Consider the following 15191-nt stretch of genomic DNA (forward strand, 5'->3'; position numbering starts at 1 on the left):
CTTTATAAGAAGCATCCTAGTTATACTAGAGACCCTACTGTCAGAATGCGGTCCTTTTCACAACACATGCTCAGGGATGTCAAGCACTCAAGAGCCGACTATTAGTGGGGTCTGTGGACACGGGTTTTCAGTTCTGGAAACTGGGCTAATGTGTCATTAACTTTCAGATTATGCATCATCGATTCGTGGCATGTCAGGTGTGGCAGTTCTTGGCTTTGCATGGTCAGATCTTGCTGTCATTTTCCTTGAATTAGGGGGTCTGCAGGTTGGCAAGTCTCTGTTCTATGTAACAAGTTACTCTGTTAAGGACTGAAGTCCAAAGGTGATTGCTTATCAATATCCACATCATCATTCTCTGCCATTAGAATTTTTACTCCCTGCCTAAATTTACATCATATACAATTGCTATTTTGACATTGTTGTTGGTGCCTATGTTTTTCTAACATTAGTTAGCTAATGGTAGTGAAGCTTAGGACCTGTTGCTCAGTAGGTAAGTATTTTACACTGGAGACATTCCCTCATGTTTTCCAGATAGTGTGTGTTTTTGCCTGAGACAGCCTTGGTCCATGATATGTCCACATCCACTCTTAAGCAGCCTAGAATACAGATGTAAAGTATAATTCTTGCTAGGAATCTTTGTCTTCTTTCTGCTTTGGAAGTACTGGAGTTTGATCTAGGGCTTGTGCTTCCTAGACAGGTAATCTGCTGAGTCTGGTTATGCACTGTTCTTTTCTTGTGATAAAGTCTTAATGTTTGCTTAAGAGAGAAGGAAACAGTGTGGGCCATGTGGCTTTCCCATTCTCGTCCTTGGCAAAATAAGAACATCTGAAACCTAATATGTATTAAAATTGGAAATATTTTGATAGCTAACATGATGTCAAACTAGGAAATTCTACACCTGAAGTTTGGGTTATGCCTAGAATTTTTTAAAATATCAAGTAAACCAGAAGGATTGCATTTGTATAGTAATCTACTCTATAAAATTGTAAATGTTATGTAAAAGATCCTGAATATCTGTATGTGAATTGAACCTAAAACATACATGTGTTTGGCATTTCGGCAGTTAGACTAATCAGAATACCAACTAATACATAAGGCAGATATTTCAAAATTGAGAAATACTCAAAGGCCAAACCCTCCTGGTCTGTGGCTTTTTTTGAGAAGTTACTGTCTCAGCCTTTTCCCTACAAAAGGCTGTGCCAGCTTTTAAGCTCCTTGTTATTCACTTTTCAGGAAGGCTAGAATTAGTGAGAACAAAGTGGGACAGTGGTCATTTCATTTTCTTCAGCTCTGGGCCAGATGTTTGTCCTGGTGTCAGTCAGTAGAGGCATAGACCTGGTTTTATGGCCACAGAATGTAGAAGATAATTTGGCAGACTGAATTTTCTCTGCTGTTTCCAGACCAATGGCATTGGCCCTGGATTGATCTCTCTGAAGGGAGGAAGAAAATGCAGTGTTCACACTTAGCCTGAGAAGTTAACTAAGTGCCTGCATGTTTCCCCAGCATTTTTTTCCCAACAGATTCATCAGGATGAGTATGTGTGGCCCACCAAGCCTCCTGGAGCTGGCTGTACAGAGCCTGCTGAGGATGATGCTTTGGTCATTGCTGCTCTGGAAGAGCTGCCTGTAGAGCTCTTCCCACCTCTGTTCATGGCAGCCTATACTGGAGACACAATGAGAGTGTGAAGAGGATTGTGCAGGCCTGGCCCTTTGCCTACCTCCCTCTGGGGTCCCTGATGAAGGAAGGGCAACCACACCAGGAGAACTTCCAAGCTGTGCTCAGTGGGCTCGATGCACTGCTTGCTGAAGACATTTGCCCTAGGTGAGGAAGACCCAATAGCCTGAAGTCCTGGGAGCCTCACATGACATGGGATCAGAGGCCTTTAGAGTGGACACTTGGGTGGTGCTAGAAACAATTGTTGGTATCTCCTTTAGGATGAACCACCATATAATGCACTATTGACTGAAGGAACATGTCTGCATTCCTTCCCAGTGTCACTTAAAGGTATGGGAAGTAGATTCTAGGGTTCAATCTCAGTGGTAGAATACTTGCCTTGCACTTCTGAGGTCCTATGATCAGTACTCAGTAATACAAAGTTAAACATATTGGGTAGAAGAAACAGATAGATAACAGATGCTAAACAGACAGTCAGATAACAGAATAACCTTAAGAGAGAAGAAATCAGAGGAAAAAGCAAGATCCTAGGAGAAAAGGGGACCACAGCTAATACCTGGGTTTTAGAGTTCATGTTTATATTTGACCTTTACCTTCATTCTGAGACCCTTCCCTTTACCTTCCATTAATCATCTGTTTTATCCACAGGCAGGGGAAACTGCAAGTACTGGATCTATGTCAGAAAACTATATGGTCTGGTAGCAGGGATGGCATGTGCTCACTGTCCCAGGCCATCCTGCCATTGATGAAGGTAAAGGTGGATGGATCCAGTATGGGAGCAAAAGAGCCCAGGGCTCCTCTGAAGGTGTTCATAGATCTCTACCTCAGTATTGGCAGCCACGATGAATGGCTCACTTCTCTGATTGAAAAGGCCAAGCAGTGGAAAGGTTTACTACACTTATACTGTAACAAGCTGAGTATTTTTGCACTGTCCGTACAAAATATGAAGGTATTGAAAATGGTGAAGCTGTATTCTGTCCAGGATTTGGAACTGGTCTGTAACTGGAAAATTATCAGTCCTGGGGAGGCTCCTTTCTCTTCTACCATACATGGGTAAATTGCACAGACTCTTCCTGTCTCAGACACAGATGTCCCAGTGTAGTTCTTGGGAGGAGGAGGAGCAGTTTGTGGAGACGTTCAGCTCTCAGTTGCTCAGTCTACATCACCTCCAGGAGCTTCATTTGGAATCCATCAGCTCTCTTGAAGGCTCCTTGTGCAGTTTGCTCAGGTGAGGGTTATTACATTTGCTCTGCAGAATAGGACAGGTCTGTATTCATTTCAGGATGGATAAAGCATCTTTGCTCTGTGACAGCCATAATCATGTGTCCCTGTATGTCAACATTTGTCTTGTTCCCAAGTATGGTATCTATCCAAACAGTTTAGAGGTAGTCTTTATCCCTCTTTGGATCAGAATAGTACAATTGCATATACTGGGTACAATCATCTCAAGTTATATAGAACAACTATTTATTTTGGCTCACAGATCTAGTTGAGGTCCAGTGGAAAATATCCAGTGAATGCCACTGTTTTGGTTTATATGCAGAGACTATGTGCTCAAGCAATGTCAGGACCCTGGGTGTGGTAGTTTATACCTGTAATTCGAGCATTCGAGAGGCTTGGCAGGAGAATTTTGTCTTTGAGATAAGCCTATGCTACATAGTAAAACTCTGTCTAGAAATTTAAAAAGAGAACAACACACATAAGAACACAGAGTGAGACATAGAATTAGATAAGCCAGATTTTATAAAGGATTTATACTTTAGACAGCCCACTGATATATTGATCCATTGATTGTAACAGTACATCCTTAACTCTCTCTTAAGAGTTCTACTTAATTCCTTTTATTTTATCATAATGGAGACTCAATTTCAAAATGGATTTGTACTTAATGTGAGGGAGTATATATGAAGTATATGATTCTAGAAATAAAGGATAGGTGGTTAAGAGATAATAAAAAAGTCTGGGGGCTGGGGATATGGCCTAGTGGCAAGAGTGCTTGCCTCGTATACTTGAAGCCCTGGTTCGATTCCCCAGCACCACATATACAGAAAATGGCCAGAAGTGGCGCTGTGACTCAAGTGGCAGAGTGCTAGCCTTGAGAAAAAGTAGCCAGGGACAGTGCTCAGGCCCTGAGTCCAAGTCCCAGGACTGGCAAAAAAAAAAAAAAAAAAAGTCTGAAGTTGATCCCTGTGTCTGGCAGACATTTTGGAGGCTGTTTGCCTTCTAGGTTTGTACTTTATGAAGGGTATTTTAGTAGCCTCATACTAGGTAATATAGGTGACTTAATTAACACAGTTGCTGGAAGAAAGCCTGATTTGGGTTTGTTATTGCTGCTACTGCTGCTGCTTCCTCTTCTCTTCTTTGTGCTTATCTGCTGCTGCTTTGTCTTCTTACGCTGCTTCTGCTTTGTCTTCTTACGCTGCTTCTGCTTTGTCTTCTTACGCTGCTTCTGCTTCTTTTTTGCTTTAAGAAATTAATTCCCCCCCCCCAGGTTATTAATTGAGGGGATTTATATTTGTGTCTCTGGAACTAAAATAATTTAATGTCCTTCTCTTCTTGATACCTAGGGTCAGGTTCTTTTCTGAGTAATCTTCGTGGTCCTCTTATTTAACCATCACAACAACTAATCTGTATGCTTTGCTCTACTCAGTAGATAAGGAAAGGGAATATGTGAGGTCTTATTTACTTGACCCAGTTCCAGAACAAGGTTAACAAATGTAGAAAGGACTTCATGTAAATTGGCCTTGTTGGAAGACCTCTTTACAGTATGACAGCCTCAAGGTTGGGCATCAGGAAAACTTTGGGGTTTTTCTTTGCTGCATTGGCTGTATTGAGTTATGAGTTCTCCCCACTGGCTGCTACTCGTCACCACCAGTCCCCAGCACTGACTGTTCTCTCTGTCCACAGGTGCCTGAGGAGCCCCTTGAAGATCCTCTCTCTCACCAATTGTCTGCTTCTAGAATCAGACTTGATGAATTTGTCTAAGTGCCCCAATACAAGACAGCTAAGGGGACTGTGTCTAAATAGGGTTATCCTGATGGACATAAGTTCTGAGACCCTGGAAGCACTGCTAGAGAATGTATCGAGTACCCTCCAGGTCCTGAGCCTAGAGGAATGTGGGATCATGAACCTCCAACTCACTGCCATTCTGCCTGCCCTGAGACACTGTTCCCAGCTCACAACCTTTAGCTTTTCTGGGAACCCCATCTCCATAAATGTGCTGTTGCGAGTCGTTCGCCACACCATTGGACTGACCAACTTAAGGCGTGTGCGGTACCCTGCACCACTGGAATTTTATGAGCATGTTGGAGATGGGTTGCTTGCTACCCTACAAGCCAAGCTGATGCAGATGCTACAAGAGTTGGGGCGGTCAGACATGGAGTGGCTCAGTGGCAAACCCTGTCCTCATCGTGAGTGGCCCTTCAGTGACCTGTGGCCCATGCCCTGGTAGCATCTACACAGGTAAGTAGCCCTATCCACAGCTTTGGTCTGGACATGTGGACACCGAAGCGTACAAATCACAGAAGCCACAGTTACAAAGGACTGCTCATGGTAAGCAGGAAAAGGAAAGATGATCAGGGATGCGAGTTAGACATTGACTTGAGGCAGTTTGGTCATTGTCAAAAATATCCTAAGGCATTACAAATGAGAATTTGAAATTTTACATGGGTAGGGTGATGTATAAGAATTGTCCCGGGGCTGGGGATATAGCCTAGTGGCAAGAGTGCCTGCCTCGGATACACGAGGCCCTAGGTTCGATTCCCCAGACCACATATACAGAAAAAACGGCCAGAAGCGGCGCTGTGGCTCAAGTGGCAGAGTGCTAGCCTTGAGCGGGAAGAAGCCAGGGACAGTGCTCAGGCCCTGAGTTCAAGGCCCAGGACTGGCAAAAAAAAAAAAAAAAAAAAAAAAAGAATTGTCCCTACATTGATGAATGTAAAGAGACAGCCATAATTAAAGAAACCTTAGTATATATGATTTGTTATGCTGTGTGATATATGAACCTGTTTCGGTAACTTAAAAGTCAGATATTATTTAAAGTTGAGAGTTGGCAAAAAAAATTTGCTGAGAAATGATTAGTGGGAACATTTTTTTTTTTTTTTGGCCAGTCCTGGGGCTTGGACTCAGGGCCTGAGCACTGTCCCTGGCTTCTTTTTGCTCAAGGCTAGCACTCTGCCACTTGAGCCACAGCGCCACTTCTGGCCATTTTCTGTATATGTGGTGCTGGGGAATCGAACCCAGGGCCTCATGTATACGAGGCAAGCACTCTTGCCACTAGGCCATATCCCCAGCCCGGGAACATTTATTAGGACACTATTAAAAGGAAAATGATGGGCAATGAGGCCAAGAGCATATTGCTGCTATTGCTACTGCTGCTTCTGATCTGGTGAAGGTGCCAATGTGGGGTTGGCAACAGGCTTTTATAGGGTTACTAGGCTCTTTCCTGTTTTTAATGTCTTTGGGGGAGTCTTGCTTATTGGTCCTTTTTTTCCCCCCTCAGGGAATAGTTTGAATTCTCACCAGATTGGCTCTTCTGCATCTTATGGGAGCTATTTCATGTGCTTGTGTTGCCTCCATATTCCACCTTGGTCCTGGGTATCTGACTGTTTGCTATGTCTCCTTTAAGGGGAGACAGTCTTTCACATACCCTCTTCCTGTAGAGAAGAATGAATCCAATCTTGGATTCAGTGCCATGATGATATATTGGATTTGCTTGGAGCTGGTAGGGTTGTAGATATGTCCTAACCTACCTATTTATTATCCTAGCACATGAATATGGAGCAATCCACCGAGCCATGTCATGGTCTAATTGATTTTCGAATAGAATTACATGGCATCATGATTCATGGAGCTAAGAGGCACTGAAGGGTCAGAAAGTGTGGATGGTATCCATGCTGTACCCTGGTCACTAAACCTCCAGCCTAGTGCATGCAGAAAGAACTCTGGGTAGGAAGTCAATAAAGTGAGTTCTAGTGTCAAAAAGGAATAAAGTAGATGGGATATCAATCCCCTGAAGAAGTGAGGCCAGGATCCCCATTTTCCCTTGAGATTCATCCAAGACTAGATAGGTTAATTTATGAGTGTTGCCTTGAGGTTGTCCTGAAATTTAGCTCCAAGGCAGCAGTCTTTTCTAAGCCTGGCATAGGTTTCCTGTGGGTGGCAGTAGCCATATCTAAAACTCTTCCATTTCTCATACTTCAAGAGTTGATAGGTTTTGTATACCAGTGAGTATTTCAGAGTACAAAGCAAATGCCATACATGTATATATTTGTTTGTTTTGGCTAGTCCTGGGGTTTGGACTCAGGGCTTGAGCACTGACCCTGGCCCTGGCTTCTTTTTACTCAAGGATAGCACTCAACCTCTTGAGCCACAGTGCTACTTCTGGCTTTTTGTATGTATGCGGTGCTGAGAACTCGAACCCAGGGCTTCATGTATGTGAGGCAAGCACTCTACCACTAGGCCATATTTCCAGCCCAGCAAATGCTATTTGAAGAGACAGGTTTTTATAAATTAAAGAGGGAAAATAATTACATCAGGAATATGGAAAAATAGAAAATATAAACTGGAGGCTCATTTACAGTAGTGTGTTTTTGTTCTTAATATGAATGTCCATATAAAGCCTCTCTCAAAACAATAGGTCATGGGGAGGAGAGAAGGTGGGAGAAAAATGAGGGAGGAGGTAACAAGTTTGACAAGAAATGTACTCACTACTTTACGTATGTAACTGTAACCTCTCTGTATGTCATCTTGAGAATAAAATTAAAAATTTAAAAACACACCAAAACAGCACCAAGAGATCACTTGATTAAATTTACTAGGTTTACTAGAGAGACAAAATGTCATTCTCAACCAGGTCTTTTGCCAGCAGCCCTGAATGTCTGGGGAGAGTAAAATACTTTTCCTTTGTGTCACCAGGCAAGATGGTCACATCAGTACAGAGGCAGAGTTACCTAGGTGACCCGCACACCTGGAGGCGGCTGCCTCCCCCGCCCCTGAGGTCACATCCGGGCCTCACCTCCCCATCCCACCCCCCTACAGAAGGCCTCGCCCGGGGGCGGCTGCTCTCTGTGAGCGTGTGCACGGGTCAGCGGGACGAGCTCTCCTCTCCTGCCCAAGACCGCGTGGCGTCCTCCTTTCCCGGCTCCTGCTCCACACACCCGGCAGCCATCAGGTAAGGAATGCGCCGTGAGGGAAGGCGGAGGTTCTCATCCTCCTTAGAGGGGTCTGGAACTTTCGGGCGGTTCGTGTCGGGGCGCTGGAGTGCACTTGGAGCAGTTTATCCGGGGCTCTGAGCTCCAGGTGGGAAGTCCACGCGGAGCCGCCGCGGCTTCTCCCGCGTTGTCCACGGGTGTTTGCCCGCCGCCTCGCCCACCTGGTTTCTTCTTCATGACCCGCGTTTGCACTGCGGGCGCCACCGGGCGGGGCGCAGGGACCCGGGTCTGGAAGGGGTGACCCCCGCCCCCATCGCCACCCGGACCCGGGGAGATCTGCCCTCCCCTCGCCCTGCTTCCAGCCCCCGCTTCCGGCTCCCGGCGGCCGCGCGTCCCGAGCCGTCGGCCTGGACCTGTGGGTCGGCGCGCGCCGCACCGAGTCCGGGTCCTCCCGGTTCCGGGGCGCAGGCTCGGGGTGCTGGCCCTGCCCGCCCGAAACGCCCGCCTGAGATTCGGGCAGACGCGGGAGCGGACGGTGCGGACCCCGCTCGGGGACGGGCGGCGCCGGGCGAGGGCGCACCGCCCCGGGACCGGAGGCCTCTGGGCGCCGGGCGCCGCCCCTCCCCGCCCGGGGCCCGGCAGGTGCGCGCGCGCCTCCTCCACCCGCCCGGCTCTCCCGGAGCCTAGCCCCGGGCCGGCGCAGCCCCCAGCCGCGCTCCTCCGCCTCCAGCGCCGGCCGCAGCTCTTCTCCCTTCTGCCCGCACAGCCGGCGGCCCTGGCCTGGCGCGGGGGTCCCGGCGCCACCCCGGAGGCAGCACCGCTGAACCTCGCGCGGCGCCGGGAGGAGCTGAGGCGCCCGAAGGACTCCCGGCCCTCAGTGTGCTTGGAAGATGGAGAATGAGACGAAAGGGGGTGAACTGGACGTCTGCTTTTGGTGAGTCAACATGCTGCCTAATAGCACATGCTGTTAAAAATGAACTTTGGCAAGATAGGCGATATTTGGGTTAAGCTTCAGGCATAGGGCTCGGTGTTAATGGTAGGATTAAAATTTGATTATGGTAACCAAACCCTAATCCATACCCTAAGCCACTCAGGAATCCTATGCCTTACTTGAAACTTTTCATTAACTAAACCCACACAATAACTGTGCTCAACACAGCAACCCTAACCCAGTCCTCAAAGCTGGGAGAGAGAACTGGTTTGCTGGTTCTTGTTCTTTCCTCCCTCTTTGGCCTGTTTCCCGACAGTGTAGAGGGTCTGTGTGGGCTGCAGGCCTTTGTAACAGCTGGCTGCCTGCACACTGCTAATGCTATGATAAATTCTCCAAGATTCCATCCTTCAGTATGTGGCTTCTCAGACAATTTACACATATCTAACAATATGACTGGGTTAGGGGTCGGTTGTTGATGTCACTAAGGACTGGTGGTAGTAGGGCTACTCAGAGTGTGCGTTAGCACAAATATTTAGTTATGTTTTGGAAATAGATTAGGCAGGTGTTGGGTTTTCCATTAACCTTACAGAGCAGGTTAGAGTTAGGGACTAAGTTAGGGTTATGCTCACTATTACAGAAAGATAGTAAATGATGGTTGAGGAATGGGTCAGGCTTAGGGAGTGGGTTAGGGAAGGGAATAGGGAATGTGGTAGACAAAGGATGAGGTTGGGGAGCCTGTTAGGGAAGATTTTAGGATAGGGTTTAGGAAGGGTTGAGGGTTAGGGAGTGGGTGAGAATTAACTATGTGGAATCAGTTTGAGTTATGGAGTGGTTTACACTCGATAACAGGTAAGGATTAAGAATGTGTTAAGGAAGGGGCTAGGGTAAGAGTTAGGCAATGTGTTCAATATGAATGTGTTAGGTACACAATTGTATGGATTTTGGTTAGTAAATGGCTTAGGGTGAGGCATAAGGTTGGTGAGGAGCTTACGGTGTAGGTTGGGGTTGGAGCATGTTAGGGTGTGAGTACTGGCTAGAGTTAGTGTGCACAGTGGGGGTAGGAGTAGGGGTCGGGTAGGGTTGGGTTGAAGCTTTATTACAATTAGGGTACATGTGAGTGTAGGGTTATGGTTAGGACACGTGTTTTGGTATGGGGTAGGAGATAGGGTAGGGGTTAGAGTGTTTGAGTGGCCTCAAGATCCTCCCCAGTTTTGGTTTACTAGCCCTGCTCTTTGCCATGCTCTCCTATCTGGTGTCCCAGGGATTTTCTTCCCCCTGTATCTGTATTTGTCTTCATCTTGTGTCTCCCACTTATTATGCAAAAAAAGTTCATTTCCTCTCACTGGAAGGCCTACTTTTGAGGACTTTTGTGTAAGCATACAATTTAAAGCTTAAGACAAGGGTCCTAGCTTTGAACAAAGCCCATCTGTACTCTCAGAAATACCTCAGAAGAACCTAGATAGGTGAGGATGAAGCTGTGAGGATAGGTTGTGGTTTCCCCTGGACTGTGTCATCCTGTTTAAAGGCCCTGTACTCTTCCCTACGGTAATATGGCACCTGCTAGGCTGACCCAGACCCTTGGGTGGTCTGGTTCTCTATGGTTCACGTCTCAGGAGCAGTACAGTGATGGAGGGTTATGTCTGTGGAGAATAGTTGGTGGAGTTGTTGGTACCCCGAAGAACCAGTTTCCTTTTTGTGGCAGGGCCTTATGTGCCTCCACAGAAAGATCCCGACTTTGTTTCCTGTCCTGTGTGTATACTGGCATAGGTATCCACTGTCTGTTGCAGCTTCTGCAAGGCTGTGGGCAGCTCTCCATCTGGTGTCTTCCTTGTCTTTGGGACCTGTCAATGTCTGCACCCAGGTACAGACTACTGAGCTAGGGCTGGGGATCATAGAGGGACTTGAAGGTACTCCAGTTCCTGGACTGAGACCAGGCTGACATCTTGTGAGGGATATAGAGTCTTGTGGGTATTGGTGACACTTGAGCAGTGGATTTGGACATGAAAAGAGCTTCCTAGAGAAGAGCAGGCTGCTGTTGTCAGAGTTGGTCCTATCATGCTACCCCAATCCTTACCTGCACCCTGTCATCTGCTTCATGCCTGGGCAGGGGCTAATAGAGCCTCTCTACAGCCTGGCAGGGACACCTGGCCAGGAACCTGGGAGGCCATCACACTGCTTACCTATAGCCAGTGCACCCCTGACAGTCCTCTGGCCTGGATGAGGAGGAAGGCACTGGGCCTGCCCATCCAGGAGTTCCTGAGCTCCAGGGATGAAGTGTTGGCAGCAGAGGGCAGGTATGGTGGTGGTGGGGGGGGGTGCAGGGGAGGTGGGAAACTCTCTGTCTGCCTGCCCCAGGAGGACTGGATTGCTTTCTCCCACCAGGCTGGCTCCTCCAGAGTCAGAGGGAGGCAGCAGTGACTACTGCATTTTAGGCTGCTGTGGTGAGTTCCGTCTGTCTGTGTTCCACATGGAGAACGCCAGGCCCATTCCAGGCCTGTGGTCTTTCCTATATCCAGCAGAGCCCAGATAACCAGCAAAGGGCTACTTGTGAGGAATCTGGCTACAGTCAGAGGTGCAGACTGCTTTGAGGACTCAAAGCATATTTTGCTGTCTCCCAGTCTGGGCAGGCAGCAGGCTCTCCTGAAAGTTCCAGAACTCTGACCTGGCCAGCTGCTTCATGTCCACATTGAGGTGTTGGTGGGTCTGGGCTTCCTGAGAAGGATAACTTGCATACTGTACAGAAGCCCTTTTGTTGATGGAGTAGGAGCCCCTCATCAATTCGCAGTTTCATGGGGAAGAGTCCCTACCCCTAACAGCCTGACACCTAGCCTCTTTCCTCCCTTTCTCCCTTCTGATTTTGTCTCCTCTCTGAGGAGAGTGTAGATACACATCCTGTTCTTTGCTTCCCCCATTAAAGGCCCAGCCCAGGCTCGGTGGACACAGGTGAGATGCCATGACCAGGTGGAACAGCCTCTTCAGGCATCTTCCTGAGTCACATTCCCAACTGAGTTTACAAGGGATGTCTTGGCTCTTCCAAAGTGTAGATGACAAAGCTCTGGGTCCTGTTGACGCAGCATCATCAGGGTAGAGGCTCACCAGATTCAGAAAGTTATACCTATTACTTGTCTTAATTTTCCCACTGCCCCTGAGATTTAGAGCTGTGCCCAGGGATGGCAGGCAGACTGAAACGACCTCCTGGCATTAGCCATGGCCTGTGAAGGACCCTGCTTCCCACAAAACCATATTGGGTGATCTTGAGGGAGGCACCCATGGTCTGGAGAGAGTGTAAAAAGAACAGGACATTTATGTGTTATTTCCCTAGGGTTGCTATGACATGGCACTGCCCACTGGCAGCTCTGGAGATCTTTCACAGGTCTGAAGTCCAGCAGTGTGGAAGCAAGGTGTATTATAGGCCACATTCCCTTGTGAGGTGCAAGGGCATGGTGTGTTACAGGTCTTGTCCTGGTTTCTAAACTTGTGAGGGAATAGGGTAGTTTCTGGAGTAATTCCTTTGTGTGTATTTCTGTTACTGAGTTTCCACCTTTTTTTTTTTTTCCAGTCATAGGCCTTGAAACTCAGAGCCTGAGCACTGTCCCTGGCTTCTTTTTTGCTCAAGGCTAGCACACTGCCACTTGAGCCACAGCACCACTTCTGGCTGTTTTCTATATATGTGGTGGTGAGGAATCAAACTCAGGGCTTCATGTATATGAGGCAAGCACTCTTGCCACTAGGCCAAACTCCCAGCCTGTTTCCACCTTTTTTTTTTTTTTTTTTTGCCAGTCCTTGGCCTTGGACTGAGGGCCTGAGCACTGTCCCTGGCTTCTTTTTGCTCAAGGCTAACACTCTGCCACTTGAGCCACAGCGCCCCTTCTGGCCATTGTCTATATATGTGTTGCTGGGGAATTGAACCCGGGGCTTCATGTATATGAGGCAAGCACTCTTGCCACTAGGCCATACTCCCAGCCTCAGTATCCACCTTTTAAGAGGCTATGCAATTACAGGATCAGGGGTCAGTTCACCTGGACTTCATCTTCCCTTCTACACGTGGGATTAAACACACATAGTGGGTTGTTGTGAGGTTTTCATTTTTTTGAGCAGAACACTTGCCCATGGTTGGTGCTGAGAGAACACTGATTTCCATTTATTGAGAGATGACAACCATCAGAAACCATTCTGAAGTTGTCATCACTGTAGGTCAGGGACACTGAGCACTGTAATCACAGTCATCTGAGGAGGCATCAGGGAGAAGGTGACAGAAGGACCTGGTATGAAAAGATGGTCACTGGGTTTAGGTTAGGAGCTGAGTAAACAAGGTGACTGGGACATAAAAACACCGACTCTGACTGGCCATGCTCCAGGTAGCACTGGGCTGTGGAGGGACTTGGAAGCTATGCTAAGGAGGCACCATGGTGTCACTAGGTAAATGACTTCTTAACTTCCAGGAGTTATCCTGTGTTAGCTCATGCTCTGTTTCAGACACCTAGGCAGCCACACAGACACCTGTGGCCTCCTTTGCTCCCATGAGGCAGGATGCAGAAGGAGATGTGGCAACACGCATTTTAGCCATAAAGGATGCCACGTGGACTGGCTGTTAACTCATTTCCTGAAAAAAGTTATGAATGATCTTACTCAGTTAAAATGTCTCTTTTGACCTTAGTCTTAAAAGGACCCCATCTCTTAGATGAGAAATTGGGGCTCTGTTTCTCCCACAGATTTTCCCTATTTTCTGGCTGAAGTATAAACTCTCCATCACTGCATTAGCTCTTGGTTTTGTTATTGGTTGCATAATTTGTAGAGGGAGAAAGAATCTCATTTGTGTCAGATATGAGTAACAATGGGAAGTGAATTCATCCTAAGAGTATTCTGGGAACACAATCTTTTCAAAGATTGAAGTAAAGTTCACTATACAGAAGGACTTGAATACTTTAGTGATGCACAGTGCCCACGTTGAGTGTCCATTTGTCCTAGATACTTGGCTTGTTTCCATCGAATTGCTGTTGTGCATAATGCTGCTAAACATTTATCTATTCACACATTTCTGTGTGAATGTTTTCACTTGTGTCAGTATATGTAGGAATAGAATTGCTGGATCCTATGGAAATTCAATTGTTAGCTTTTGTTTCACATGTGCCCAACTGTTTTCCGCAGCTGCCGCACATTTTCGCATTTCTGTGAACAATATCCACTTCTTTATTTTTGGTCACCAATATTTAATCATTTTTACATTTTGTTTTTTGTTGCTGAAGTGATGTCTTGTGGTTTTGGTTCTTATTTCCCCCGTGGGTAATGATGTTAAACAAGTTTTTTCTTTTGGTTTTTGGGGGGGAGGGTTTCACTGTGTGGCCTTGAACTCCTGACCTTCACACCAGATGGCTGCAATCAACCAACAGAGCATGGGGCAACTTGTTTGTGTAGTCTTGCTCACCTGTGGGGTTGCTAGGGTATATGAAGGCATGTATGAAGTCACTGGGGTTGGAGGGTGACTAAATCTGTGCCGCCGAGAGGCTCGCCATGTCCATCCCAGGAGACATGGAGGTGCAGGCTCACAGTATCTGGCTCTAAGGAGATGCTGTCCATCTGGAGCACAACCTGCATAAGGGCGTCCATAATTGTGTAGTCTCTGTCGGTACCCACTGAGCACTGAAGTTTCAGAGGCCAAACAGAAGAGGTCAGGAAAGGCCACTGTGATGGATGTTGGGGCTGGACAAAGCTGAAGTGTGGAGATTAGTAGTCCACTAGCCATCAAAGAGAAGTCTGATAAATTGAACTTCTTCCAAGGAAATCAGTACAAACCTCCTAAGATTTCCAAGACAAGCTGCCAAAATCTCCAAAGCACCCAAGATAGGCTGCCAAACTCTCCAGAGACAAAGCACCCGTTAATCCCTAAGTATGGAGATTCAATAAATTTATAATAAACCACTGAATGACCTGAGAGACACACAATCCAAAGATGTGAACAAGGAAAGAAATGTAACTGATTGTTGAATCTCCATAGTGTATTTTAGGCATTAGTAAGGAAACTGCACAGTAGTTCTGAGTTCATCTACCATTTCTACGTTCTAAACTACATTTTAGGGTTGGCTATTGAATCCTGGCCACTCACACGTGCTAGCCAAGTCTTCTTGAATGGCTTTTAGTTTTTTTCCACATTCTCAGTCCAAAATTTGGGAAGCCATTGTAGAATGAAAACAGATGTCTTATGCTGTGACCCATTCGTTCTACCTTCAGGTATTTCCCCAATCGTTGGACTCTGCCCTATGCTCAGTGACTCCCTTCAGTGTCCATACAGAGTCAGAGTGGGGCTCTATGGTTCTGTCCCAAGTGCTAGGGCGCCCTCTGGTGTTTACTTGGGAATTGACAGGTGTGACATGTAAACGTGTGGAACATTGTTTTTTGTTTTTTTTTTTTTCTTTATTTCTGTGTGGGTGATGTTG

General features: G+C 46.9%; 1 protein-coding gene across 1 annotated transcript; it reads left to right on the plus strand.

Annotated features, from left to right (window-relative positions):
• Positions 1-1656: 1656 nt before the first annotated feature.
• LOC125344686 (melanoma antigen preferentially expressed in tumors-like) lies at positions 1657-5358 on the plus strand (the record flags this gene model as incomplete). The annotated part of the gene is made up of 4 exons (XM_048337103.1): positions 1657-1821; positions 2323-2425; positions 2757-2902; positions 4582-5358. Coding segments are annotated over 4 exons (958 nt in total), but the record flags the coding sequence as incomplete, so codon positions are not given.
• Between the last annotated feature and the right edge of the window lie 9833 nt (positions 5359-15191).

The sequence above is a fragment of the Perognathus longimembris genome, unplaced genomic scaffold (genome assembly GCF_023159225.1).
Source record: "Perognathus longimembris pacificus isolate PPM17 unplaced genomic scaffold, ASM2315922v1 HiC_scaffold_374, whole genome shotgun sequence".
In the NCBI taxonomy this organism is placed as follows: domain Eukaryota; kingdom Metazoa; phylum Chordata; class Mammalia; order Rodentia; family Heteromyidae; genus Perognathus; species Perognathus longimembris.